Source organism: Alosa sapidissima, chromosome 17 (genome assembly GCF_018492685.1).
Source record: "Alosa sapidissima isolate fAloSap1 chromosome 17, fAloSap1.pri, whole genome shotgun sequence".
Lineage (NCBI taxonomy): Eukaryota > Metazoa > Chordata > Actinopteri > Clupeiformes > Clupeidae > Alosa > Alosa sapidissima.
This window is the reverse complement of record NC_055973.1, coordinates 15,524,891-15,551,053: the sequence shown is the minus strand read 5'-3', so window position 1 is coordinate 15,551,053 and position 26,163 is coordinate 15,524,891. Positions and strand designations below refer to the sequence as shown.

Sequence of the window (26,163 nt, the reverse complement as noted above, 5' to 3'; positions counted from 1 at the left end):
CACCAACTCATACACCCCTTCCATGAGTATGACGTGAGGTCATCATTAGGTCTGCTTCAGCTAATCAATTACATGTGGTTGGCCAAGTCATATGTAATTATAAAAACTAACCTTTAAGGGCACTTTTTATCACTTGTATCGCTTTAATTAATTAGTGTTATTAGGCCTAAATGATCATTTACCTCTCTATCGCTGAGGGTATTAAAATATGTCAGTCAGTCAGTCACATGTGATCATTTGAGACACTATAATGTTGACCACAATGAAAACAAAATTGATAACTTATGTAGTAAGTCACTTTTTCTTTTTAGCAAGTTGCCTCCATCAAAGGGACTGAATTAATTAATTTAGATTTATTTCATTTAGATTAGTCTATTCCTTTACGGAACGTTCCCTGAAAATGATTTAAAAAAAAAAAAAAAAACGAACTGTCGAGTCCCTTTTTTTGCGTTCGCAGAGAGGCTGCCACAACCTAAAAGGCACAATTATTGAAAAAATAGTCTGTAATCAAGTTACCACCTTCTTAACATTAAATGGGTATTTTGATTACTTTCAGTCAGGTTTTCAGACAAATTACAGCACTGAAACATCTCTTAAGGTTTTAAATGATATACGCCTCAATACAGATGCAGATATACGCCTCAATACAGATGCAGGCAAAACATCAGTCAGAGGGCCCTATTATGACAGTTATCATCACTCGTCAAAAGCTTATTCAAATTTAGTAGGATGTCCAGTCCACATTGGGAGGGTTTTCGTCGAGCGCATGGCGCAACAAGGTGTTCCTAGGTTTTTTTAATCAGTCATGGGTGTGTTTGGGGCGTAACATCATTTAAACCAATGAGAATGACATCTGTCATTCCCTTTAACGGCGCAAAGTGCGATGTCAAATAAATGCATCGGTATTTTGACATTCAACGGCGCATTTGAAGGAGGCTGCTTGCGAGACCGTGGGCCCCATCATGACATTCTAAAGCGCATCGTCACTCGTCAAAAGCTTATTCAAATTTAGTAGGATGTCCAGTCCACATTGGGAGGGGTTTCGTAATCAAACGTCGAGCGCATGGCGCAACACGGTGTTCCTAGGTTTTTTTAATCAGTCATATGGGTGTGTTTGGGGCGTAACATCATTCAAACCAATGAGAATGACATCGGTCATTCCCTTTAATGGCACAAAGCGCGATGTCAAATAAATGCATCGGTATTTTGACATTCAGCGGTGCTTTTGAAGGAGGCTGCTTGCGAGACCGTATGGAATAGTCATTCCACTAAACCATGCTTTACCATGCTAGCATAGCCTTCACGCGTCTATTATTTGAACTCACTGGCAAAGAGAAACTAACTTCACCAAGGTGTCAGTCAACGACAAGACAGTTATACGCAGTTACTTTCACTATTAAATGACAATGGGTTACTATCGAAAACACAGGCTGAAAAAACCAACACTTACCCAAATATTGCTCAAATGACTGAACAAAACATTTATCCTGCAGAAGAGTTGCTTATATCTTGTGACAGTGCGTCTTCAGCTGTGCTCCATGCGTGTCTCTCGCCTCTCCCCTAATCACTTTTAACCGTCATTGCCAATTTGCAAATGATGGTGAATAATTACTCATCATGAGATGTACAGTATTTCGTAATATCTTTATTCTAATTATGTTTCCCATTGTAATCGTGCAATTTGTAATGTTTTGCATGGACATGCGCTGGTGTGCGTTCATGTATAATAGAAGGATGGTGCATGCACCTGCCAATATGACCGTTGACAATGCGCTCTTAAAATAACATAAACAACTCGCCAAAGACTTCTGACCAGGTGTACAATAGCGATTTTTAGACAATGTGCCAGGCCACACCCCTGAGTGCATTGTTTAAAAAATAAACGTGCAAATTACGGAATTAAACTTTGCGCCGGTGGAAAATGAGTTTTACGCCATGCGCCAGGGTGCAAAATACAGCCCCTAGTGTTATTGGACCTTAATGCAGCCTTGACAAAATTAACAATTGGATGTCTCAAAATGTTCTTCAGTTGAACAAAAAAAAAAAAAACTAATTATATTTGGATTTAGTGACATTTAGTGACAGTACACTCATTTGCCTGTAGATGGCAGTGTGCACACATATATACACACACACACAGGCACGCACATACTATCGGTATTAGAACGGCCGATACATAATTACAAATTCAGTAGGATTAAAAGAAAGCCAAATATTCATCATCATCATCATCATGGCTGCATTTCCAGTATTGGCGATACGTAGTCGTTTGTCCACTAGATGGCGCATCGTTGCAGTGAGACGTAATTTTGTTGGAAGTTAAGTGGGTTGGAAAAACAATGGACGCTTCCTACAAGGACTGTAGTTTACCGCAGAGAACGTCTAATAAGGATAGGACAATGTTCACATGAAATGTAATTCCCATTTCTTCTTGAAGCCGAAATAAATCTGAGAAACATGGACATGCTTGGTTTTTACTGCAGGTAGGCCTATGTTAATCTTATAATATCAATAAGGACCTATAGGTACAATAATGTTACCGTTGGCGTTGGTTGAGTGATGGAGGCAAATTTGATTGCATTTGTAGAAAACTATAAATGCGGTTATACCAAGCAAATTGATAGCAGCACTGTAATTGTATCTTTCGACTGTCATTTGTTGCACGTGCTACAAAAATCATTCTGTGCAATGGAAGATTTACCAACGTTACACCGGTCTGATACAGTTTTGCCTATACATGCGTGAGACTGAGACGCCTGTTTATTTTGTTTTAAGTGCGTGCATGGTGTGAGAGGGGAATCGATGTGCTTTGATTACAGCTTGGTAGTTGTAGTCTTGTGAAATTAAAAAGCACGTGTGTGTGAAGTATCCAAACAATGACACCTTCATTTCATTATGGCTGCTTTAGCAACACACCTTAAGCTACTGTGTAGTGGGTCCCATTTAGAAGTGGCTACTTCATTCGCGCTTTCCTTGACTCATGGAGCTGCTTGAATGTTATTACAATTTTTCGCCACGATATGACAGTTTAAGTCCGTTTGATACTGTAAGGCGTAAGCCATTGGTTTCCAAAGGAGATTTTATTTGTGTCGCCAGCATAGCCTATTGGCAATTTATGTTGTAAATAGGCCTACCTTATAATCCTACCTGTAGCTTAGGGAAGCTAACAGCTTTCTATTAGGATCTAGTTTGTTAGTTACCGTTTTGTCATAACTCCCTGATGCATTTTTGCATTTAGAATAGCCAGAGCGTGTATATCTCAATCGGAAAATTAAACAATATCGGGTGCCTATGGACTAGGCTGGGTGAACCCAGCCTGATCTGCCCGCTATTTATTTTTTGATTTCTTAAAAGATTGAGCTTGGTCTGATGAAAGCCAGACTAGCCATGGACCTCAGTTACACAATGCAAGGGAACATGAATCAGCCTATATTTGCACTAACAATAACGGACAAAAGCTCTTCAACTTTGGCCCGTTAAAATGTGTATGAACAGTCTAGCGACGCATTTCATCAAGGCCCATTTGGACATGTCAGTTATTTGCACCACTGGTTAGATGTAAAACAGCATTTCGTTTCAGACTACTGTTACTTAATTTGTGCATTGACAATAAAATATTACATGAACTAAAGATGACTAAAATCTTATGTAGAAGAAGAAACATTCACAAAAAATCCATCCATCCAAAAATGACCTTTTGTTTTTGATAGCTGTTGAAAACGGCATGGAACTGACAGAGATGTTTTTGTTTATAAATACATAAAAAATAAATAAATAAATAAATAAATAACATTATGCTGATACCTTTTGCTTTTCCCAAATACAATGTAGCCTACAGGTGTAAGTGACCTTTCATCAATCCAGTTGCAATGGATGAACTGTGATGAACTGCCCTACTTGTGATTGTTTAGAGATTTTAAAGGTTTTATAACAATGCTACATCTTCTTTGGCTATTCTACAATCTATTCACCTTTTCAGCACCAGTAGGCTACTTTCTGTGCAGCCGCACACACACACTCAGGCATGCCAAACAAGCATACACAAAAGTTTCAAGAGTGGGGGATGGAGTAAAATATGGAGACAAATTGAAGTGTGATTCATTTTCGCGGAACGGCTGTACAGGACTGAGCGGCGGTCATATGTTGTACCGCTATGCGGTACATCTAGTTTAGTGTGTTGTTTTGGGGGAATTGGTTGCCTACATAGACTATAAGAAGACTACTTTATTTCAAATGACATAATAATGTGGGGTTTTTTTTTTATCTGAACATGGATAATTGGCTGTTTAGACACTGTTTGAAAGTTGCTACATGCATTCAGCGGCAACAGACTTATTTTCAAAAGAAAATATTAAGAAATTAATTTCTAAAAAATGTATAAAATATTAAAACTAATTCTAATATGGACGTTTGTGGTTTATCTAGTTGCAGATACATTTTAGTGTGTAGTGTTTTTTGCAGTCCTTATACCTGCTCTGATGTCATGCCTATTCAGTACTGTTTAACAGGCTGACTAACCAGGGTTACACCAAGCAAAAATGTTTGATAAGAAAATTAATGCCAATGTGTACAATAAGGGCAACCCATCTTCAAAATTGGCAGGTGAACTATTGTATATTCCAGGTGTTAAATCAATGTTAAATTCCAATTTTCGGTGACCTACAGTAGGCTACACAGATTTCCTTTACACGAGGCCACACCCTGTTTAATGACATCATGTAACTGCTGTATGCTGCTGATGTCACAAAGCCACAAATGTGACATCATACAGGGCCTTACTGAAAAAAGTCCATTTCAGTTCAGTTTTAGTTCATTAGGCTGCAATGCAAGCGACCAGAACTGGTGAGCCTACAGCCTATGATAAAATGGGATGATATTTCAAATGAAAAGGTATGTGGAACAACTTTCAGGAGCTAGCTTTTTAATTCAACACAATTAATGTACTTACCAGGCATGGACTGGCCATCGGGCGTACCGTGGGCCGACGCACATTTTTGGGCCGGGGCTGTCAAAATTTAATAATAATTTAAAAAAAAAATATCCACGGTATTTGAGACACGAAACGCGGCGAATTGGTTGATTTCTTGACGGACATTGGGCTAGTCCAGTGACATCTCTCAGCCCTCCCCATCCCCTCCAAATTTTGCCATTGGAGCTCTCTGACCGCGGAGAGAAGTGAGTTTCAGTCTGTGAAATTGTGAAAATGGATAGTAGGCCTAATAAACCACAAAAGCGCAAGGGCGCCGCACAGAAGCTGCGAGACAAAAGGCTAAAAAGCCTACATGTGGACGCAGCAAAATGTGTCAAAATCACAGATATGTTCACCCCAAGGTCGACTGTTACAGCGGGTGCAGGGCCGTCGACATCGAGTGCACAGGCTGAAGGAGTGGAACACAGCTTTGATGTGCAGTGTAGTAACACAGAGGAAGGCCAAGTACAGGTGGATTCGGAGGATGTGGAAAGAGAGAGACGTTAAGGAGGAGGAGGAGAGAGACGTTACCCAGCAGGGACAAATTGAGGAAGAGGTCAGAATAGCTACTGTAAATGTTAGCAGAATGAAGAGGGATGTTTCATGCAGGGAGGGCTGTTGTGTGTGTGTATTTGAGCGTTTCTCTGCAACATGCATCAGTAGCAAAGAAGTCATTTGCATTTTACATTGCGCTATTCGATTGTCGTCGAATAATAAAATAAGTTATCCACAACAAATCAACGAGTGGTCGGCCTCAGAACGCACTCAACTTTTTGAGATCTGAAGTCAGTCATGATTGGTCGAAATTGTTGTCAATCTTGATGCAGTACAACAAGCAAACCTATCACATTTCTGTGCGCATACAGGCAGGTACACACAGGGACGGATTAAACAAATATGGGCCCCTGTACACAATATCAAAAAAGGCCCCCCCTCCCCCTGACCGCGACGCGCGTTTGCGCGTGCAGCCAGCGCTTCTCTCTTTGCTGTCGCTGTGCAGGCTGGTGCACAATTGCACACAATGAAAATGTAGTACATTATGTCATATATTATAACTCAGGCCCACACAGAAATGAATTCCAGCAGCTGTTTTTATTATTAGGCTGTAATCTCCCTTTGCTGTCCAAACAGTCTACAGCAACATTTTTCACTAAACGGACCGGACACAGTTGTCATATCTGACGGACCGGTAGCAGGGACGTTGATAGTATTTTGTGAGAGGTGGTGCTGATCATATTACAGGGGGTTCGGGGGTGTCTCCCCCTGGAAATTTTCAAAATTCTGGCTGTTAAATATACCCTTTTAACGCAGTTTGGAAGGGGCATACAAACTTTAACAGAGCAAGCAGGGCCCGTTTTCTGTCTGACTCAGGTGACGTGAACATTGGCTACCTGTATGATAAGGTTTTCACTTCACTGCTGCTTGACACTACCTTGCGTGGAGACATATTTCACGTTAACAGTGGAGATGTTAGCAAAACTATAGCGTTTGGTAAATGGAGATGCAGATCATCTCCCTAATTAATTTCTTTGCGCAACAGCCCACATTATGCGCTCACTCCAGCGAGACGAGTGAAATAAGTGTAGGCCTATCTGTCATCGGCATCGCCATAGGCTATTTGCTACGATATAAGCTACTGTTAGGCCTACAACAAGTCGCGATTTATTAGGCTATCCAATCGCTATGCTGTTTTCATGATCATTGCAGGAATCCACTTCATTCACCTACCCACGAGTGGGTCAGTTTCACTTTCGCAAACACGCATACACATTAAAATGAGCACTCATAGACTACCACTTCCACCTAATCTTATGCCTCTATATTCTATGAATTAAGAACTATTTATTGATCAGGAAAACATTTAGTTTATTTTTCTTTCGGTCCGCGGTTCCATAACACCATTCAGTTGTGCCGCAAATTAACAGACAGAAGCACCGGGCATAATCTAGCCTAAATTCATGGCATTTCTTTTTTTAATCCCAGGGCCCCCATTGGCTGAGGGCCCCTGTGCACGTGCACACTTGGCACAAGCCATGATCCGTCCCTGGGTACACACACACGTAGGCTACACACGCACACACTCAGAAAGACACTATGACAGAATTTATGATAGCCTGTAACAATGAAAATGTTTTGAGATGTGTGTATCTTCACTTAATAGTATGTGGGGAGATTGTAGGCTAAAAGTGTGTAAATGCTCAACATATGAAATAATTGATAACCACTTTCACTTCAAGATGGGAATTGTGGCACTGTAGCATCTCTCCCAAGATGAAAGTCTCTGTAAGTAGTGAAAGAGCGTATACATTTTTTTAACATGTTAAACCCTTAACAGCTCTTCCATGTAGGCTACTGCGCTTTATTTTTACTTTTTGAAACACAATGTGCGCATATATCCTCTGGTATGTCGTGTGCCTCAGCATATCGTATAAATAATCATGGTGGGCCACCATGGCCAAAAATGCCAGGCCCAGCCCTGGTACCTACTATGGGCTATTTAGTAATCATGACCACACTAAATCCATATCAGTTCAGTTAAATTAAACAACATGGCAGGAGTGAGCATGGGGTTAGTAATGGATATACCATACCATACCATATAATAGTGCCATATTGCTTTTACAACATTTCCATTTACAACTAATCGAGTTTTAAAACATTAAATTAGGTTTTCTAATTTATATTTCGTTCATCCTCCATCCTCAAAAATAGATCCAATCTGATAGTGTTAGCATCAGCTGTTGCCAAGCAACCCAACACTTGAAGCAGTCTCTGTTGTATAATATATAGCGCCTCTCTACCGTGACAGTGTATGCGCCCCGTCACAAGAACGAAAAAACATTCTTAGACTTTGCTAAATAAGGTTTTGATGCATGGCCTCAAAGCTTAGCCTCGTGTGACCATCCTGATCTTGCGAGCTCCATTTTTCCACTCGTAAATCAGTCTGGCTTCTTGCAATGGAGAAAACTTGGATCCATTTGCCAAACGAATGGCCAATCAGTGTTGGTTTTGAGGCGGATTGTATTTTCGTCGACGCTCTGTTAGTACATCATCATACGCTTTGTTGATACGATTGGTTTGGCCCATCTATCACCAACATAGGTGGTGATAGATAGATGGTTTATCCAATCAGCTAACCAGTATTTTCACCCCTTCCCAAAAGTTCTCCAACGGGAAGTTTATGGAAGAATATTAGACTCAAATGTTTTGTACGTGTGTATCACGTTTTGAAACTGTAGAAATTATTTGTAACTGTAAAAATGATCCGTACAAGTAATTGTCAAAATTACAAATATGCCCTACACTTACAAATCTATTTTATGGGTACGGATCGGTTTTACAGCTACAAATCATCCTACAGTTAAACATATTTTACCATTACAAAAATATTCTACAATTACAAATCAATATTCTACGCACAAAAAGTTGTCCTACAGTTACAATATTTTCTGCAAGTGCACAGACTTTTGCACCACCTTAGGGATGAGAAGCGTCTCATACTGTATGTATTGTGTGTGTGTATCAGGAATTGTAACTGTAGAAATGATTTGTGATGACAGTTGTAGCGTACTGAAAAACAAACAAACAAGATATGTTTATTTACACCCTCTGTTCTCATTAGAGCACAAGGTAAATATCTAAAATACTGGTAATTATCAGAAAATAAGTCCCTTCAGGTCGAAGCAAAACCCCTCCGCTGCGTGTCAGGGTTTTGTTCTCCCTGTCGGGACTTATTTTCTGATAATTACCGGCGGACAATACATTATCCCTTACTTAAAAATAAAAATCTGCCTGGCTTCTATGGGAATTTAACATAGGGGTATGAATACTTATGCACCCTGTATTTTAATGAAGAACATTTATTTATTTACGATACATTATTCATTCACAAAGAAAATTGATGTCCTTTAAGGTTGGATTTTTCCTCATTTTTTTAAAGGCATTAAGATCCATTTCCAAAAGATGAATTTTTTTATTCCTCTTTTTAGTCAACTTTAGCATGGTGCTGAAGACTTTTTATAGGCACTGTACATCTGTAGCCTATAGGAAGTCTACTTTATTATATAATATTTCAAAAGAAATAATATATATATATATATATTCAGCGCCAAACATTGGGCAAAATGATTGATAGGAAAATGAATGCCAATTGTGTACAACAAGCACTGGCGCCTTAATGCAGGGGCTTACCTGGGCTTCAGCCCAGGGGCCTCGACCAATGAAGGGCCTCCTAATACTAATAATGATAATCAATAATAATAAACGGCCGTGTCCGTATTCGCGGGGTCAGTCATAGCTTCTGGAGCTATAGCCTAATTGAGCACATCGCACTGCTCTACAATCATGCAGAGGCCCCCTTTGTCTTCTCTTCTAAGTGTAACAAAATGTGACAAAACTTAATAAATCCCAACGGGTGTGTAGAGGAGCTAGAGGAGAGGCTGAAACTGACTGACAAACTTACAAACTCTGGAGATAACGTGGGTAGGATTGAAGCAACGATAAATGAATGACGTGGATTCCTGTAACTGTCCCTGAAAACAGAAGGCATAGCAGGTAAATATCGTAGAAAATAGCCTGGCAATGAAAGGGCTTTAAAAACATGTATTTCACTTGTCTCACTGGAGTGAACGCAGGACATGGGCTGTTGCGCAAAAAAAATGAATTAGTGATCTGCATCTCCGTTCACCAAAAGCTACGTTTGTGCTAACCCATTCGCACAAATAATAGCCTATGTTATGTTTTCTCCATTGTTAACGTGAGATAGCCTATGTCTCAATGTAGGGTAGTGTAGTGATAATGCATAAGGTAGCCACTATGTTCACGTCACATGAGCCAGTTGTTCTGTAGGCTAAAAGTATTTCTGTCCCTCCCAAGCTGCGTTAAAATGGTGTTAAGTGGACAGAATTTCAAAAAACCTCCTGGGGAAACCCCCGAGACGAAAAACACCTGCACTTTTGAAAAGCTTGAAACGTCCATATGTGTAGCTTAACCCATCTTTTACTGTAACTTAGCCAGCCAGTGTTGTAAAAGTTCAACACTTGTTTCGTGCAGTGGGTCTTTTTGATAAGCAATGTCATGGGTAGGCTGTCGTGATTAAGGAGGGCTTTCTGTTCCTGTTTATGTAAAGGTTTTACATAGACTCAATAATGATAGGCTACACTGCATGTTAGGCTATTAACCAAAAGCGCACGTTATGTAGGCTAAATAGGCGGGTCAGATTGCGGCCCGGGTATCATTTAATCATAATTAATATTTGCGATTTGGGGGGGGGGGCTTAAAAACGTATAGCCCAGGGGCCTCAGGTGGTATTAAGGCCCCCTGACAACAAGGGAAGCAACCATCTCTGAAATTGGCAGTTGAACTATTGTATATTTCAGGTGTTAAATCAATGTTAAATTCCAATCTTGGGTGACCTAGACAGATTTCCTACACGAGGCCACACCCTGTTTAATGACATCATGTAACTGCTGATGTCACAAAGCCACAAATGTGACATCATACAGGGCCTTACCAGAGAGGGTTAAAGCGGAGCGAGAGGCGCAAACGTTCAACAATTTCCGCGTTCGATTATTGCAAGGGGGAGGGGGGGAAATCCCCCTTTATGCAGACCAGAGTAAACCCTCGCTGCACTAATGTCAATGGAGACTTGTGGAATTTTACCAATAAATTGGTCATTATGTCTTTCTGGATTTGTTGAGGGTTTTTTGGAAAATTTTGTCATAATCTGTAAGTGTTTGGGATCATTTCAAGCCTAAAAGTGTAATTTTTTAGCGTTCGGATTTGTAATAAAATAACTTAATATCAGACCATGCTGCTGCCAGTTACTGTCCAGTTGTTAGCATGCTAGCTAGCCTCTTAGCTAAGGTAACATTTTAAACGGAGAAGTGTAATTTCTTTGAAATGACAACTAGCTGAATAACATTACTGACATTAGTTAAAGTGGATAGTTTATACTCAAGTGAATTTGCAACAGTATATTAAGTTTAAGCGAAGTCCTTCAACTACTAGTCACTTGTTAGCGCATAGCTGTATTGCCATAGCTACTCCCATCCACTTGTATAGCATTTTAAGCTAGCGTTAGCTAGCTAGCTAGCTCAGTTCACATGACTAATTAAATTATTCATATCATGTCCTAAAGAATGATTCATTGGTATCATACATGATTATAGACAATAATACTGTGAACACAATTATGTTTATCTGTTCTTATTGCTTATTAAGAGAGAAAGTTTATTTAGTGACGTAAGGTGACACTCCCACTTATGCAGACCGGAACTGTCCCGTTTTGCTCCCATAGTAACGAATTACGTTGCTCTATCTTGCTAGTAGAGGATCTTTGGCCTTACTGAAGAAGTCCATTTCAGTTCAGTTTCAGTTCATTAGGCTACAATGCAAGCGACCAGAACTGGTTAGCCTACAGCCTATGATAAAATGGGATGATATTTCAAACGAAAAGGTATGTGGAACAACTTTCAGGAGCTAGCTTTTTAATTAAACACAATTACTCTACTTTCTATAGGCTATTTAGTAACCATAACCAGACCAAAATCTATTCTGTTAATTTAAGCAATAAGGCATCTAGACATGTTTTTGTCAGACTACATTTGGACTACCGACTGGAATTAACTGTGGTCTAATTCCAAACTTAACCAGTCAAACGGACTTAACCGTTACATAATCCATACCAAAATGCGAGCAACAAGCACTGATTGGCACTCTGAGGTAGAACGGTATGTGGAACAACTTTCAATATCTTTTCAATTGGGTTCCCACAAGTCATGGGATTTTGAAAAAGTCCATTTAAGACAGGCAGGGGATGTGATAACTGTTTTGAGCTAAGTCAGGGAATATCAGGGAATTTTGTGCATTGTTCAAAATTGTGTTATAATATGGATGTTTTTTTGCCTGCACAGCAGCACAAAGGCAAACTTTTTTTGTACATTAAAGGTAATCAAAATTCAGCTTTTTAGTTCATAAAAGTTCCCAATTTCATATTGAGAACCTTTACTGTAAGCTTAATTAACCTACAGACTGTATGCTATTTAATTATCACAACCAAACCAAATTTAAACTTAGAAATTAGAGTTTGGGTGTGAAATTGAAAACATACATTGCAATATCTTTGGTATTCCACAAATGGTTACTATGGCTAATAAGTGGTTTCCAAGGTGATCCTAAAGTCATTTGCATTCATTTTTTAATGGGTTAATTTACTTTATCATCCGGAGAGAAAAAATACTCTTCTAATTGGCTGGCGGGGTGGCTTTTAATTCTGAATAACGGGACACCTATGAAGTAGATCTGGTAAAAAAAAAGTTTAATCGCCGTTCCATATCAATGCTTATGAATGGTAACTATAACAACGATAGTAGGAAGACGGTTGAGCCTGGAGGCAGGCTTCGCAACAATGGAATCAACTGTAAACAAGCTAACGCTCCATGCTATCGCTGTTATAGGGCCAACGAAAGTTGTACAACAAGCTGAACTAGTGAGCTTCTTCTTAAACGGAACCGCGTGTTTCCTTTGCTTTACAGTGGCAACTGGGTGATAAGCGGGGATAACGGCCTTCGAGGTGTGTCCAGTTATACGGAATGAATTAACTCGGCGGAGGTGCGCGTCGGGGAGTTCTTTGCCCCTCGCCCTCGTCCATTAATTCCATATAACAGGACACCTCGGCAGACGTTATCCCTTACATAATTGATTCTATTTGCTGGGCTGTTGCTGTCAAAGATTATGTGGGTTGCGTTAGAGTGTTCTTACAGTTGTAGAGGGATGCCATGGAGATTACTAGAGTGCAGATGTGGTCGTCAAGGCGGTCACTAGCTGTGGTCATTGTGGTGGATATAGGGCAACAGCTTGGACCAAAGGCATAATATGTCCTTGACATGACCATTTTAAAATGAATTTGAAGATTTTAACAACAATCTATTTGCCTTGAAAAGTTCTGCGTGCTTTAAAGGCAGTAGATAACTGCATGTTTAAAATAAGGAATCTATTGTCTTTCAGAAGATAATGGATTCTAATGAGGATGCAACTGCACCTGAGGAGAGAAGCATCACAACTAATGATGGTTAGATTTCTGAATCTTTCCCTTTCCATTATAACTTTACAATTCACCTGTTACAATAATAAAATGTGTTAATCTTCTGTTATGTTATTCAGCTTATCCATCTGCGGTTCAGCCAGCCTCCACAGAGCCCACAGCAACAAAGGCTCACATGGGATTCCATCAGCACTTACTTTCCACCTCCAGGATCCAGATGGAGATGATGCCATTTTATGAGTACATTATGGATCTCAGTGAGGAGTAAGTTACTCTCCTTATGTGTCCACAATGTGTGTATCATTAATGCCATTATTTAATTTATTTCACACACATACTTTTTCTAAAGTGACTATATCAACCCCAAGATCTTGCTCTAACAGGTGCTTTACAACCACAGTAACACAGTCAATAATCAATTTGAATGTTTTTCTCTGAAGGGAATGGGAATCTTCTGCTGATGCTATGAACAACCCTGTAAGTATGATTTGTCTTAACTGCTATGTTTTTTCCCTAATCTGAAATCTTGTGTTGCAGTGTTGAGACAAAATCAAATGTTTTCTCCCCATTCAAAACAGGTGACAAAGGCACAATTTCTCACAGTGTGTGTAAACGTAGCTAAACATGTTACTTTGAGTGCACTAAAAATCATCATACCAAGCCTTGCCAGAAGCCTAGGAGAGGACTCAGAACTGTTGAAGGCACCAGACGAGAGCCAGGATATCATCGAAGTTAATAAGGGGGTATTGACCAAGGTCATTCATAAAGCAGGTAGCAGGTCATCTCTAAGATCCTGTGATGAGCCACCCATGAGCTCACACAGTTCTTCTGGAAAGAGGTATGTTGTGCCAATGCCAATGGCCTGGCAGATTGATAGAGGTGATAGCCGTACCTATTTATGAATTTATGTATTTCTGCTTGTGCTTCTATGCTGTATAAGCTTTTTAAATGAAATGTTTGAGGCTGTAGGGCATGTTATAGGCTAACTACCAACTATTGTGATCTTTTGAAGGTCCAGCACCTCCCTGCAGACTACTTTAGTACCCCAGCATGGCATCACAAAGGAACATATCCTGCACAATGTCCAGAGGAGTCTTACTAAATTGAATGAAGCTGGCTTGACTCCAGCTTCAGAAGAATGGATTGACACCATTGTGACAGAAGTCACACATACAATAGCTTCAACCTTTACCGAGACCAGGCCAGATCTGCAAAACTCATCAAGATGTGCACTTTCACTTCAAAAGACCAAGAGCATTGAACTGATGAAAAATATTTCTTTGAAGTTGAAATCATATATGGATCAACAACATAAACCCTCAAAAACCCAGGCTTCTTCTCTTGTGGAAGACAATTCCATACTGGTCTCAACTACTGCAGAGGCAATGGCTACCATCATACACGAAATGGAAACATGTTTGGATGGAAATGAAAAGAACCATACTGCTAAAAAACTACTAACGACCATGAAGAGGGCTGTTAAAATTCTGGCTTGCCAAAGTGTTTCTTCAAACCATATTCCTGCTCTTGATACTGATGACCTTGGTGAGCTTGACGTTTGTGAGGAAGAAAAGCTTGGCCAGAACAGGCCAATGTTCAAGTATTATATTGGAGAGGCTCACTAGTGACCAATTCTGCACAAAAGCAAAGAAGGCTATCAGTGATTTTCTCACTGAAAAGGTCAAAGCTGTGCATTCCACATCCTCAACTGGACCTTGCTTTTCATCTAGGTCTGTTCTTGAAAGTAACATCAATATGGATGATGAGGATCTTTTCTCTAGCCACTCTCCTCATTCAGTTTACTCTGTTGGTTCTATAATTGAATCCACTGAATGTGCAAGAGAATCATTTATAAATGAGGAAACAGTGAGTGAAACCCTATCTGGCGAGCCCTCGGTCATACCAAATGCATCCAAGAATAAGATTGTTGAAGCGGCAAAAGGGCTTTACGACAAAGTCCAACTAAAGTTAAAGGAGTTTTTGAAGAACCCACTGATTCTGTGGCGCAAAGGCATGTCAACCCCTGATATCGAAACAATAGAGGCCATGCAGGTTATGGATGTTTTTTCTGCTCAGCACTCAGGTGTGCAACCAACCAGTACTTGCAGTGAGCAGTTGCAGCCCCGTACCAGGCCACTGCTCAGAAAGGTACATAGTGATGGCACACATAGTGTGGCTTTAGGTGAATTTTATTTGACCCAGACTCAACTTGATGAATGCACAAGAGATGCCTTGAAAGGGGTCCTTACCACCCTCTTGTCCAAGGAGGCTGAAGAACCATGTTTACCTTCCAGTGCCCCTGCTGACACATTTGTGGAAAAAGTAATTTTCCATCTGGACGATTTGATCTCTTCAAGCTCTTCAATGACCTTAGATAGCAGCAGTGATCACTCCAGCAAGTATTCATTTGAGAATATCACAAGGACTTCTTATTCAACAGGCAGAAAGTCCTCTTCTTTGGCATGTCTTCAGAAACTGTCTTGTGAAGTGTTTCAAACAAATGCTCTTACGGCTGTAAGCGAAGCCGTACTTAAAACAGTCAGAAGTCATAATTCTAATGGCACACTGGACCAACATTATTTGCCAGAAAGGGTTCAGGTGAGCTCCTTCTTTTTCCTTCCAGTGGAAACAGAGGTCTCTGACACTAACACAGACACCCCTAATGTAGATGTAGAGTCTGCTGCATCAATCATGGTAAATCAGTTTGTGACTGACCTGCAGGGTTGTGTCGAATCTATGCATTCAATCAAGGTGGAATGTGACAAGCCACATAAGGGGAATTTCTTCACTAAAGCTTCAAAATTGTATCAAAATCTGCAGAACAAGATGGAAGAGTTTTTAAAGACCTTTCAAGGGAATAGGCTTGGACAAACTAGTAAAGGAACCTACAAAAGAGCAAAATTCCAACAGTGAGTGTGAGCATCCCCTTTCAGAAGAGCACAACATCCAGAAGTGACTAATGTGGTGCAGAAACTTCTGGATGCCACAGACACCCCTGATATTCCAGCAAGCCCATGCACTGACATGAAAGAATGCATTGATAAGGATATAGAACCTTCAGAAAGCATCTCTCAAACAACTGAAGATGCTGATGTGAAAATCTGGTCCAAAACTTGCAAAACATTCCAGAGCTTCAGGAGAAAACTAAAAAATGTGTTTGCCAAGTACCACCTCACACACTCCAAAGTTGAGGAAAAAGACAACGCAGAAGCCATTAGCAAGGTGCTTGGTTTTATTCTGGAGGAACTTGTTGATTTGGATTATTCAGGGGAACAGATAACAGACAACATTGGAGAGGAGGATGACCAGTTAATGAAAGAACCACAAAGGTCAAATTCTTACTCATCCACTGCTTCCAAAAGCAAATGATCAAAATTGAGGTCTTATCTGGTGCAGTCCTCAGCCTTAGTAAGACACCTGCTGAAGCACCTCCTGTGCGACATGTTTATAGTGACATGAATGATATGGATGAAAATGAGTCCTCTCCTATCTCTCGTGATTCAATTATTAACATTGTAAAAACCATCTCTGCTGAGCTGGTGCAGAATGACTCTCTCCCACCCACTCAGGATCTTACCTCAGTGGGGGAAAGGCTGGATAGATTGCTATGTAATGAGAGACTCAGCTCACTCTCCTGCAATCTTTGTAATCTGATTCACCATCTTTACATCAAGGACCAAAAAGGAATGACGGCCACAAAGTCTGTCTCTGATTCTCTTCTTTTGAACTTGGGACAGAGTGGCAAATTCCTCAAAAAAGATATTGTCAGACAGTTTGTTCAGGTATATGCTGAGGAGACAGTGAAGCATTTTTTCCTTCCTTGCTTCAACATTCCATCACCTTGGAAAATGGACGTTGGAGCAGTTTTCCAACATGCTTCATCCTCTGCATCTTGCCCCAGTTTTCTACATTCTTTGTCTGAAATAGTACCCCAAGGTGCCTCGAGATCTCCTTCACAAATACTGCAGAGCACATTACAAGATCTTCCTACAGTCATGACAAGAAATGTGATGAACCTGCTAGACTCTGCAAACAACAGAGGAATTAGAGGCCCAAACAGACCAGCAGCCATTACCTGATAGTATGTGTCTTTTTAGCAGACCTTCTTCAGGTGATCCGACACAGATTTCAGTGAGCGAGGATATTATTATGGGTTCCTCTTATCCCTCTCTGAACCCAATGGATTCCACCTCAGAGGATTACTCCAACCTGGTCTCTATATTAGTCATTAGACTACTTTCTAAAGTGAAGGACCAAGAGTCACTCACTGACAATATGTTGGACATATCTAGAATGCTAATTGACAGGATAACCAGAGAAATTGATGCTGCCTTTTGCATTGCAAAAAGTAAGGCATGTCCACATGATGTGAGAATCAGAAAAGTCTTCAAAGCCATTTACAATAATCTCTTGCATGAGTTTGGCGGTAAGGAGATTCTTCTGAAGGTGATGATGTCAGAGGATCCTTGCTTTGAGAAGTGTCTGGTCACCTCCCTAACACGTGAGTTCATGCAAACCACTGATACGCCAAATCCAAAGGAAGAGAAGACCAAGAAGCGGACACTTCGGTTCCTACCAAAAATGTCCAAAATCAAAGCCTTTGTTGATATCAGTCTGAAGGTAAAATACAGTATCTTTAATTGACATAGCCTACTACAATTACTGTTTACAATTACTGTTTTGTTCAAACCTTAGACAATTACCCTTATGTCATTTCATTGTATGCTTATTTGTCAGAAATCAAAGTCAGGCAATGATAGAAAGGCGCAGTCCACCAACATGGATCAGAACTTGATCATGAACATGGATCCGATCTCTGCTCATGCTGATCCAAGTAAGACATTGGTCATTGTTGATAACAATTTCTAATTTTGCATACAAAATTACAAAAACTACAGGATGACTAAAATTATCATAACTTTTGTATTTCATAGCTGTCCTATGTGCAGGCTGCTTACCTTGTGTTGCACCAGTTGCCTCGAGCCGCACGACTACATTTGCTTTACCAGAGAAGAAACCTCGCAGGGGCCTTTTCTCCAGAATCATTTCCAGTTTATCCAGAAAATCCCCAAAGATATGCCCAGAGGCACTTCATTGATATTCCAAGAAACATATTTGCATTGCATTGTATTGCTAAAATGTTACTATGTATGTGTGGACTAATTGGTGTCACGTATGCTGTTCACCACACACAGGGGCTCAATGTGACATCCAAGTAGTGTATCACTCTCCAATTGTTTTTCAAAGAATTAGTTAACAAAGAAGACATTATTTAAAATACAAATAGAAATCCATTCAATGGGCATTATCCTCTTTTAACAGAAAGCAATAACTAGAGTTTCACTGCTGAATGTAATCATTTATTATATTCAATAAAGTTTCCCTGATTTCGGTCAGGTAAGTTGAAAAGGGATAAGAGATTTCTTTTGGGTTCTTTTGTCTCCCATCAGCGTAAAGCTCTGCAGCCTAGTTATTGGGTTGTAAATGGGCTTGTAAATTAGAATCTGGCCATGTTTTTGACAGACCAAAGTTGCACACCCTCTGTTCTCATTAGAGAACAAGGTAAAATACTCTGTTCATCCATTCTCTTCCGTCTCTAACTCCAGAGCCAAGTTCAGTAATTTGTGCAGCCTACTGCTTTTCTATAGCCTTTTCTATAGCCTATAGCCAATTTAGTGTGGTTGTCTATGTGGTTCTCAAAAGGAATGAAATGCCCGCACTCTGCTAAAACTCCCATATATTTATTGTGTTGCAACGTTTCGACCCGGCTGGGTGTTCCTCAGGCAAAAGAGGAAGTACAACAACATGCCCATTAGATCCTGTCCTGTCCACTCTTCTACAGTCTATCTCACCCGCTGTTCTACCAGCAGTCACACATGTATTTAATGCTTCACTCAGTTCTGGAATAGTTCCTTATTCTTTTAAACAGGCTAGGGTTACACCTCTGCTAAAGAAAAGTACACTTAATCCAACTGAGGTGAAGAACTACAGACCTGTCTCCCTTCTTCCTTTCTTGTCAAAGGTTTTGGAGAAAGTGGTCTTCAAGCAAGTTTGTGACTTTCTTCATCAGAATAATCTACTAGACCCTATGCAGTCTGGTTTCAAGAGTGGTCATTCTACTGAAACTGCTCTTCTGTCTGTGACTGAAGCATTGAGAGTAGCTCAATGTCATCAGTCATCAGTATTAATTCTACTAGATTTATCTGCAGCCTTTGATGCTGTTAACCATGACATTCTCCTTTCTATACTATCTGAACTGGGAATTTCTGGAAAAACTCTTGACTGGTTTGAATCGTACCTTAAAGGGCGTTCTTTCAACGTGTCTTGGCAGGGACAGGTATCTAAGTCTCATGACCTCACCACAGGTGGGCCTCAGGGATCAATATTAGGACTCTTGCTTTTCTCTATTTACACCACTTCCTTAGGTGATACCATTCGCTCCCATGGATTTGACTATCCCTGTTATGCAGACGACACTCAACTTTACCTGTCTTTCCCACCTGATGACTCTAGTGTTTCCCACCGGATTTCTGCATGCCTTAAGGATATTTCAGCCTGGATGAAAGATCGGCACCTTCAGCTTAATGTCTCAAAAACAGAGTTTTTGGTGTTTCCAGCTAAAACAGCTATTCCCCAACAGATTAACATCCAGCTTGACTCAACTGGGCGTTGTAATTGATGACTGACTTAACTTCTCTGAGCATATAGCTTCTATTGCAAAATCATGTTGGTTTATGCTTTACAACATTAGGAAGATCAGACCTTATCTGACACAAGATTCCACACAACTTCTTGTTCACCATGGCCATCTCTAAACTGGACTATTGTAATTCACTATAAGCTGGCTGTAACAAGATCATTACAGCTGATTCAGAATGCTGGAGCACACCTGGTCTTCAATCAGCCAAAGAGGACACATGTAACATGTAACTCCTCTCCTTGTTACTCTCCATTGGCTCCCTAGTAGCCAGAATTAAATTTAAATCTCTCACTTTGGCCTATAGGACACTAACTGGATCTGCTCCTAGTTATTTTAATTCAATAATCAAGCCTTACATCCCCAACCGCCCACTGCGGTCTTCTGGTGAGCGTCTGTTGTGTCGACCAGTTATGAAAACTGGGTCTAATTCCAGACTCTTTTCTTCAGTGGTTCCATGTTGGTGGAATGAATTGCCCAGTGCTCTCCGTTCCTGTGGTAGTTTTGTGTCGTTTAAGAGGGGTCTAAAAACATTCCTATTCAACATATACTTAGTTGTTTAAGCTCTTATGTTTTATGGTTTGTATAATGTTGTTTTATTTTAATTGGGCTGTTAATTAATTTGACATTATTGTTTATTATTGATATTCTCCTTAATGTAGTCTTGGCATGTCATTGTTTTTATATTATTGATTGAATGGACATTATTGTTTTATTATTGCCTTTCTCCTTTTTTTCCATTGCTTTTTTATTAGGCTATTGATTGAATTGATATTATTGTTTATTATTATTGTTAACTATTCTCCTTATTATATTTGACCTACATTCTAATCTGTTCCCTGTTCAATTTTAAATATTATTATATTGTTTTGTATTTATGTGTCGCTTTGGACAAAGGCGTCTGCTAAATCCATAGCCATAACCATAACCATAACCATAACCCAAAGCCTTTGATCAAGCCAACCCCAAAAACCTTTTGTCAATCACGTGCATGTGCAACCTTTTGTCACGCCACATGATGGCGGTGATCAATCATTGTTGACAAGTTCTTCTCTTGACACAATCATTGAAGAGAGCTACTTTAACATAATGCCAGCGCCTCACAAGACAAGATACGGCTGGAGAGAGGGCTCACGTGAGGCGACGAAAGGGGGATCACTAAATGTATTTTGCAAAAGTTGGTACGGCGGTGGTGCAGCCTCGAGTTTTTGTCTTTGCCACTGCTCGGTTTGGATTGTCTCCACTTTGTTTTGTAGTGTTTATTTTTTAAACTACAGTGCGCCACTGGATAAAATAGTGTTTGTACCATTAACGACACACAGTTCAAATCGCCCCTAGTACAAAACTGCACACATACACAAAACATAAACACATACACAGCAATAAACATGAAACTAAGTGCAGGTGTGTTTATGTTTGGTTGCAGTCTTTGCAGGGGTGGCCCAAGGCAGGCTTTCAAAAGTTTCACAAGAAGAGTGGGTAGGGGTAAAGGACAGGTATGGCAGCTATTAGAGTCATTATGTTAACAATTATTTAAAAAAAAAAAAAAAAACACAATCACACTATAGCAGTGAAATAAATGAAACAATAAAGTGAAAAAGCTGTTTCAATGTTTTATTTTGCAAAATGTACTGCATATATTTACAATAGCCCTAATTTGAAGGGTGGGCAATATTGATGAGTCCACTCAATACTCCCACATGCAACACGATAGCTATAGTTCATGTAAGAGAACTTTGCTATAGATTGGGCCCCATTATCATTATAGGAAATATGTAGCACGTTTTCCACTAAGATAGCTTGAATCATTTTCTTTCTAAAACACTGCAGTGGACTAGCCTGGAGATTCCAGACCCAAAGATTAAGGGTCTGGCCACGAATAATGTAATAGCCCAACTCGAGGGGCTGTTTAACCCGCCTATATCAGATACACATATGTGATTGGTTCCCCGTGATGCAAGGAGCAAAAGTTATGTGCATCATTACTCGTTGCCAGAGTATCTCGCTGAGCAAATGCTTCCGCAAATGCTTCCCGCTGATTGTGCATTATCATTATATAAATAAACCATTATATTGTAGCATTTAGCACTTGATTTTCACCTGACATAATTCTTCTCAAATGTGTTCAATTTCACTTAAATTATAAAGTAGAAGCATATAATTTACCGCAAACATCATCCCAAAAGAAACTAAGTAAAATGTAAAATGGTAATGTCTGCCGTACGTATAGGTTGGAGTTGGGGATAGCCTTTGATTCGCATGGCGTTGGGGATAGGCTTTGATTCATCCTTACATGGCTTGCCTTTCTGTGGGAGAGAGGTGATATTATTCAACTGTGTTTTATTTCCTTGCCTCATATGACAGCAAAGAGCATTGTTGTCCTTTCAAACATCACAGACTTGCTGCCTGGTGAATAAAGTTCTAACCTTTTTTAATTTCTTTATTACATCCCGAACCCACTTTGCTCGCTTTGGTACACAGCACGCCTCTTTTCCAACAAAAAAACTGTTGAATTAAATACACATTAACATCATTAACTTAACTCTTTTTAAACAGTGATAACAGAATAAACAATTACAAGGGATTGACTGCAAATTAAAGGATTTTGAGGCAGTGTGTTTACAACTTACATGACAGCAGGGACACATTCTGAGGAGATGACGCACCGATTGATCTTTTCTCGATTCAAACTACACACAGGACTTACTGCAGTACAGCATGACACAGGTTTTGGATCAGGATTGGATTTGTCCGTACCTTTGATGCAAAGCAAAAGAAAAGAAGTTAAGAAATGCACTATGGCTGTCCACAGAGGGAAAACAGAAAACAGACTGAGAGAAAACAGCTTGGCATCAACATTGGCAGAAAGACAAAACAAAATGAAAACAAAACAAAACCCAACAGAAGCATAACATACAGATGAACATGTTTACACTCACCACCCTGTATGCAGCTGGAGAGTAAAGTAAGCACACAAAACAGGCTAATCATCTGATGGAGAGCCATATTCAATGATGCTGGACTTTTCTCAGACCGAAAAATGTGATGATACACATGTCAGGACTTCCCTCAAATCTCAAGCATTTATAAGCAGAACACGGAACAGCTGACCACTGATGCAAGCGCTCTAAAAAGGGGAGGTGTGTTGCCCACTCTGTAGTTACATACACAGTTCTGCGCTCACCATTTGTGTGTTAATCACTGCGAGTGGGTTTGACCATAGCAGTCTGAATTATTTGATGATTTTAGAAATGTTCTTTATGATTTTTAGAAAAATCTCATTTACATTTTGGACAATACAGCTGAACAGTTCATCACAACGGTCATCACTACGTTCATCATTATGAGGTTTCACTATTTTTAGGAAAACTAGAACACTATTTAGAATGCCTTACCCAGCTTTTTATATCAGGGCCCAGTTTCCCGATAACTAATACATGTATGCCCTTATGAAGGTTCTCTGTGATTGATCTCACTCTGTTTTGGTTTCTCGAAAATTCATGTAGTGTGAATGCGTGTGGACTGCTCTTAAGATGTTCTTAAGAGGAGTTCTGAAATATCCCCTAAATATATCAGGTGATGTCACGTCACATCGGGCATTTGAACTTCATACTTAATTGACTTGAATATGAAAATAGAAAAATTCTGATTTTGGTCAATTTGTCCTCACAATCAGTACTCCTTTTCAGAGTCTGGTATAGATGTTGACCCTTTTTCAATGTTTTTCTGCACAGAACCACTTACATCAAGCAGAAAAAATAGGCGTCCCTTCCATTCTCTAGCTGGGTCGCGGTTGCAGTGTGGTTTGAGATACACCCTATACGAACGGATATGAGGGAAGCAGTGTGGCTGCTCTAACCTGTTAACACGGGCGCTGAATAAAAAACAATTTACAATAAAGAGAGAACAACTGTTTAAGTATGAAAGAATGGCCCAGTCACCATAAAGAGTAAGACATGAAATCTTTCAGACAGACTTTATATCGATACCATAAATAATTTATTTAGCATGCATTCAGTTTGTAGCTGTTCAGTCTAAATGCTATAGCCTACCTCTACCTTTAAGTTAATTAATCTAATACTGTGCACATCTACAGCGGGGGAAATAAGTTGAATGTGTCAACATTTTTTTCAGTAAGTATACTTCCAGTGAGGCTAATTGCATGACATTGTCAGCAGACATTAGCATTAGGTACAAGGATACAAGGATAATCCACACAAATAACAGAAAATCCAAATACTGAAGTCAATAAGTAGAGTTATGTGTAATAAAGTGGAATACAATGTGTTATGATTGGTTAATATTAAATTCAAGTGGTGCTCTATAATGACTGATTAGTATGGGTAGGGTAAGTGTGGACATTAAGGAGTCTCATCTCCTGGATAAAGTGCTGAAAGTATATCTAGTGTGGCCAGTGCCTACCCATTGTATAGCACTGTTGTCTAATCAATTGTGCAATCTACCCCACTATTTGGTCTTTTTTTGCTGGCATTTCTACTGATCTGCTCATTTGGAAAGTGCTACTGTATGCTATTGTGTGGTCATTTTGAAACACTTTGAAAAATGTATCAGCAGTTTTCATCGAAAGTTGTGTGCAGCAACACAGAGTCTTATCAGTGTGTTGATCCCTCCCCAGGTGTTAAACTCAGTATCTCTGTGTTGATCTCTTGCTCAATTTCAATTAACAGGAACAAAAATACATATATTTTATCACCTTTGACCAAAACACTGTGTGGTTGTAAATATACTTACAACATGGATATCTCCATGTTTGAAGGTAGCAGAAAATGACTGAGTAACACTTATGTTTAATTTCATGCATTTGTCCAAAGTGACTTACAGCAATGGGAATAACATTTAGGCTATTAACATTTAACCCTTGTAAGGTGTTTATATTTGTGTTACTCAGCCAATATTCCCAGGTCTGGTGGACCCACCACATTATTAGGCTTTTAAATCAATACAGCCATAACAATTTGCAAAAAATACTTATCAGATGTTTGCTTTAGCTCAATTATGATATAGACATCATTTATAGTTCATATTTGGCAATAACCCCTGTAAAATCACATTTACAATCATATGAATGATTTTTGTTTTTTGTGAGAAAATTAGAAAATTCAATTATAAACAGGTCGGCAGATGATGCTGTATATGGGACTGAAATTCATCCTGCACCACCTTGACTCCCCAGGGATGTATGCCAGAATCCTGTTTGTGGACTTCAGCTCGGCGTTCAACACCATCATGTCTGAACTCTTAAGCTTACCCAGTTCTCAGCGCCTGCCTCTACCTGTCTGTGGACCATCAGTTTTCTGACTCACAGGCTGCAGTGTCAGACTGTGGAGCATCTCATCCAAAACCAGGTCCATCAGTACAGGCGCCCCACAGGGGTGTGTCCTTTCCCCACTGCTCTTCTCCCTTTACACCAGGGGTGTCCAAACTTTTTGACTCAAGGGCCACATTGGGTTTTGAAAATTGGCCTGCTGGCCTCAAGTTTACTCACTTTACACTTATATTGGTTTCTGTGGACAGTATTATGTTTTCTCCAAGGATTTCCAAATATTTGAATGACTCTACCTACTCCTGTATATGCAGCTGATTATCAGGGCAGAGGAAGCAAAATAGTTGTATTACCTAGTTATTGCCATGCATCAGTTTAGACAGGGTGCACTTTTCAGTGTATGCTTCATTCTTCTTCATCCAATAAGCATGAACAAAAAAGATTACTGATCCAAAACCATACAATTAACTGCCAAACCTATTGTCATTTATATGGTTTTGGTTCAGTATTCTGTTTTGTTCATTTCTAAAGGGGTGCCATACTTTTCTCAGTGACTGTACATATGTCAATTGTATCATGCAGATTTTACAGGTGGCAACAAAATAAAGTTATCCTACAACTAATTTTGATACTTTACATGGATGGTAGGTACAGGACATGCTTTGAATTCATTAGATTTAACAATACAGTGTCAGGGACAGATCAGATGGCCAGAGACTTGACACTTGACTTATCGCGTGACAAAAGACTTGAGACTTGACTTGACCTTGCCCCTCAAAGACTTGAGACTTGAGTTGGACTTGAGCTCAAAGACTTGAGACTCAACTTGGACTTCCAAAAAATGACTTGTGAACATCTCTGGGAAATGCTATATCACTTTGTGGCCACTTCCTTCCTTTGAGTCTTACTCACACTACACCACAATAACAAGTTGAATCGTTGATAGAAGGCATGATGGATTGTGAGAAAGCTCTCAGAATGATTTTTACTCTGCATGCTTCTAAATGGGGTAAAGGGGTAAAAATACAGCACATGTAGGATTTAGTGTCATCTAATGATGATGCTACCAATTGCAAATAAATGAATACCTTTCCCTAAACCAAGCATAATTATGTGCTGAAAAACATTATGAATACTATATTTCATTTCTACCAATGGACCAACTTCAA

The 26,163-nt window shown here is 39.7% G+C and overlaps 1 protein-coding gene and 1 long non-coding RNA gene across 7 annotated transcripts; one reads left to right on the top strand and one right to left on the bottom strand.

Annotated features, from left to right (window-relative positions):
* Positions 1-4,811: 4,811 nt before the first annotated feature.
* LOC121688192 lies at positions 4,812-25,445 on the top strand. Of its 6 annotated transcripts, none has more exons than XM_042067634.1 (9): positions 4,815-4,890; positions 5,346-5,525; positions 12,977-13,040; positions 13,133-13,277; positions 13,454-13,490; positions 13,592-13,851; positions 14,026-17,633; positions 17,751-17,847; positions 24,905-25,445. In XM_042067634.1, exons 1-7 carry the CDS (start codon positions 4,858-4,860, stop codon positions 14,636-14,638), a joined length of 1,332 nt encoding a protein of 443 aa, XP_041923568.1. In that variant the 5' UTR covers positions 4,815-4,857; the 3' UTR covers positions 14,639-17,633; positions 17,751-17,847; positions 24,905-25,445. The 6 variants fall into 6 exon arrangements, with proteins under 6 accessions (XP_041923572.1, XP_041923568.1, XP_041923569.1 ...); XM_042067635.1 differs by lacking the exon at positions 24,905-25,445 and adding an exon at positions 17,948-18,468 and having other exon boundaries at positions 12,980-13,040; XM_042067633.1 differs by lacking the exon at positions 24,905-25,445 and adding an exon at positions 17,948-18,468.
* On the bottom strand, positions 21,311-21,736 carry LOC121688211. The gene is made up of 2 exons (XR_006024527.1): positions 21,493-21,736; positions 21,311-21,449 (listed from the first exon to the last, which is right to left on the bottom strand). It is a non-coding gene; the product is annotated as an uncharacterized LOC121688211 (long non-coding RNA).
* Positions 25,446-26,163: the final 718 nt, after the last annotated feature.

What these genes read in the sequence shown, in the direction of transcription:
- LOC121688192 (XM_042067634.1), top strand. Translation starts at nt 4,858, where the DNA reads ATGATAAAATGGGATGATATTTCAAATGAAAAG. An exon ending in ATGATATTTCAAATGAAAAG is followed by an intron (nt 4,891 to 5,345) that starts GTATGTGGAACA and finishes CGACTGTTACAG; the next exon opens with CGGGTGCAGGGCCGTCGACA. An exon ending in CTGATGCTATGAACAACCCT is followed by an intron (nt 13,491 to 13,591) that starts GTAAGTATGATT and finishes CATTCAAAACAG; the next exon opens with GTGACAAAGGCACAATTTCT.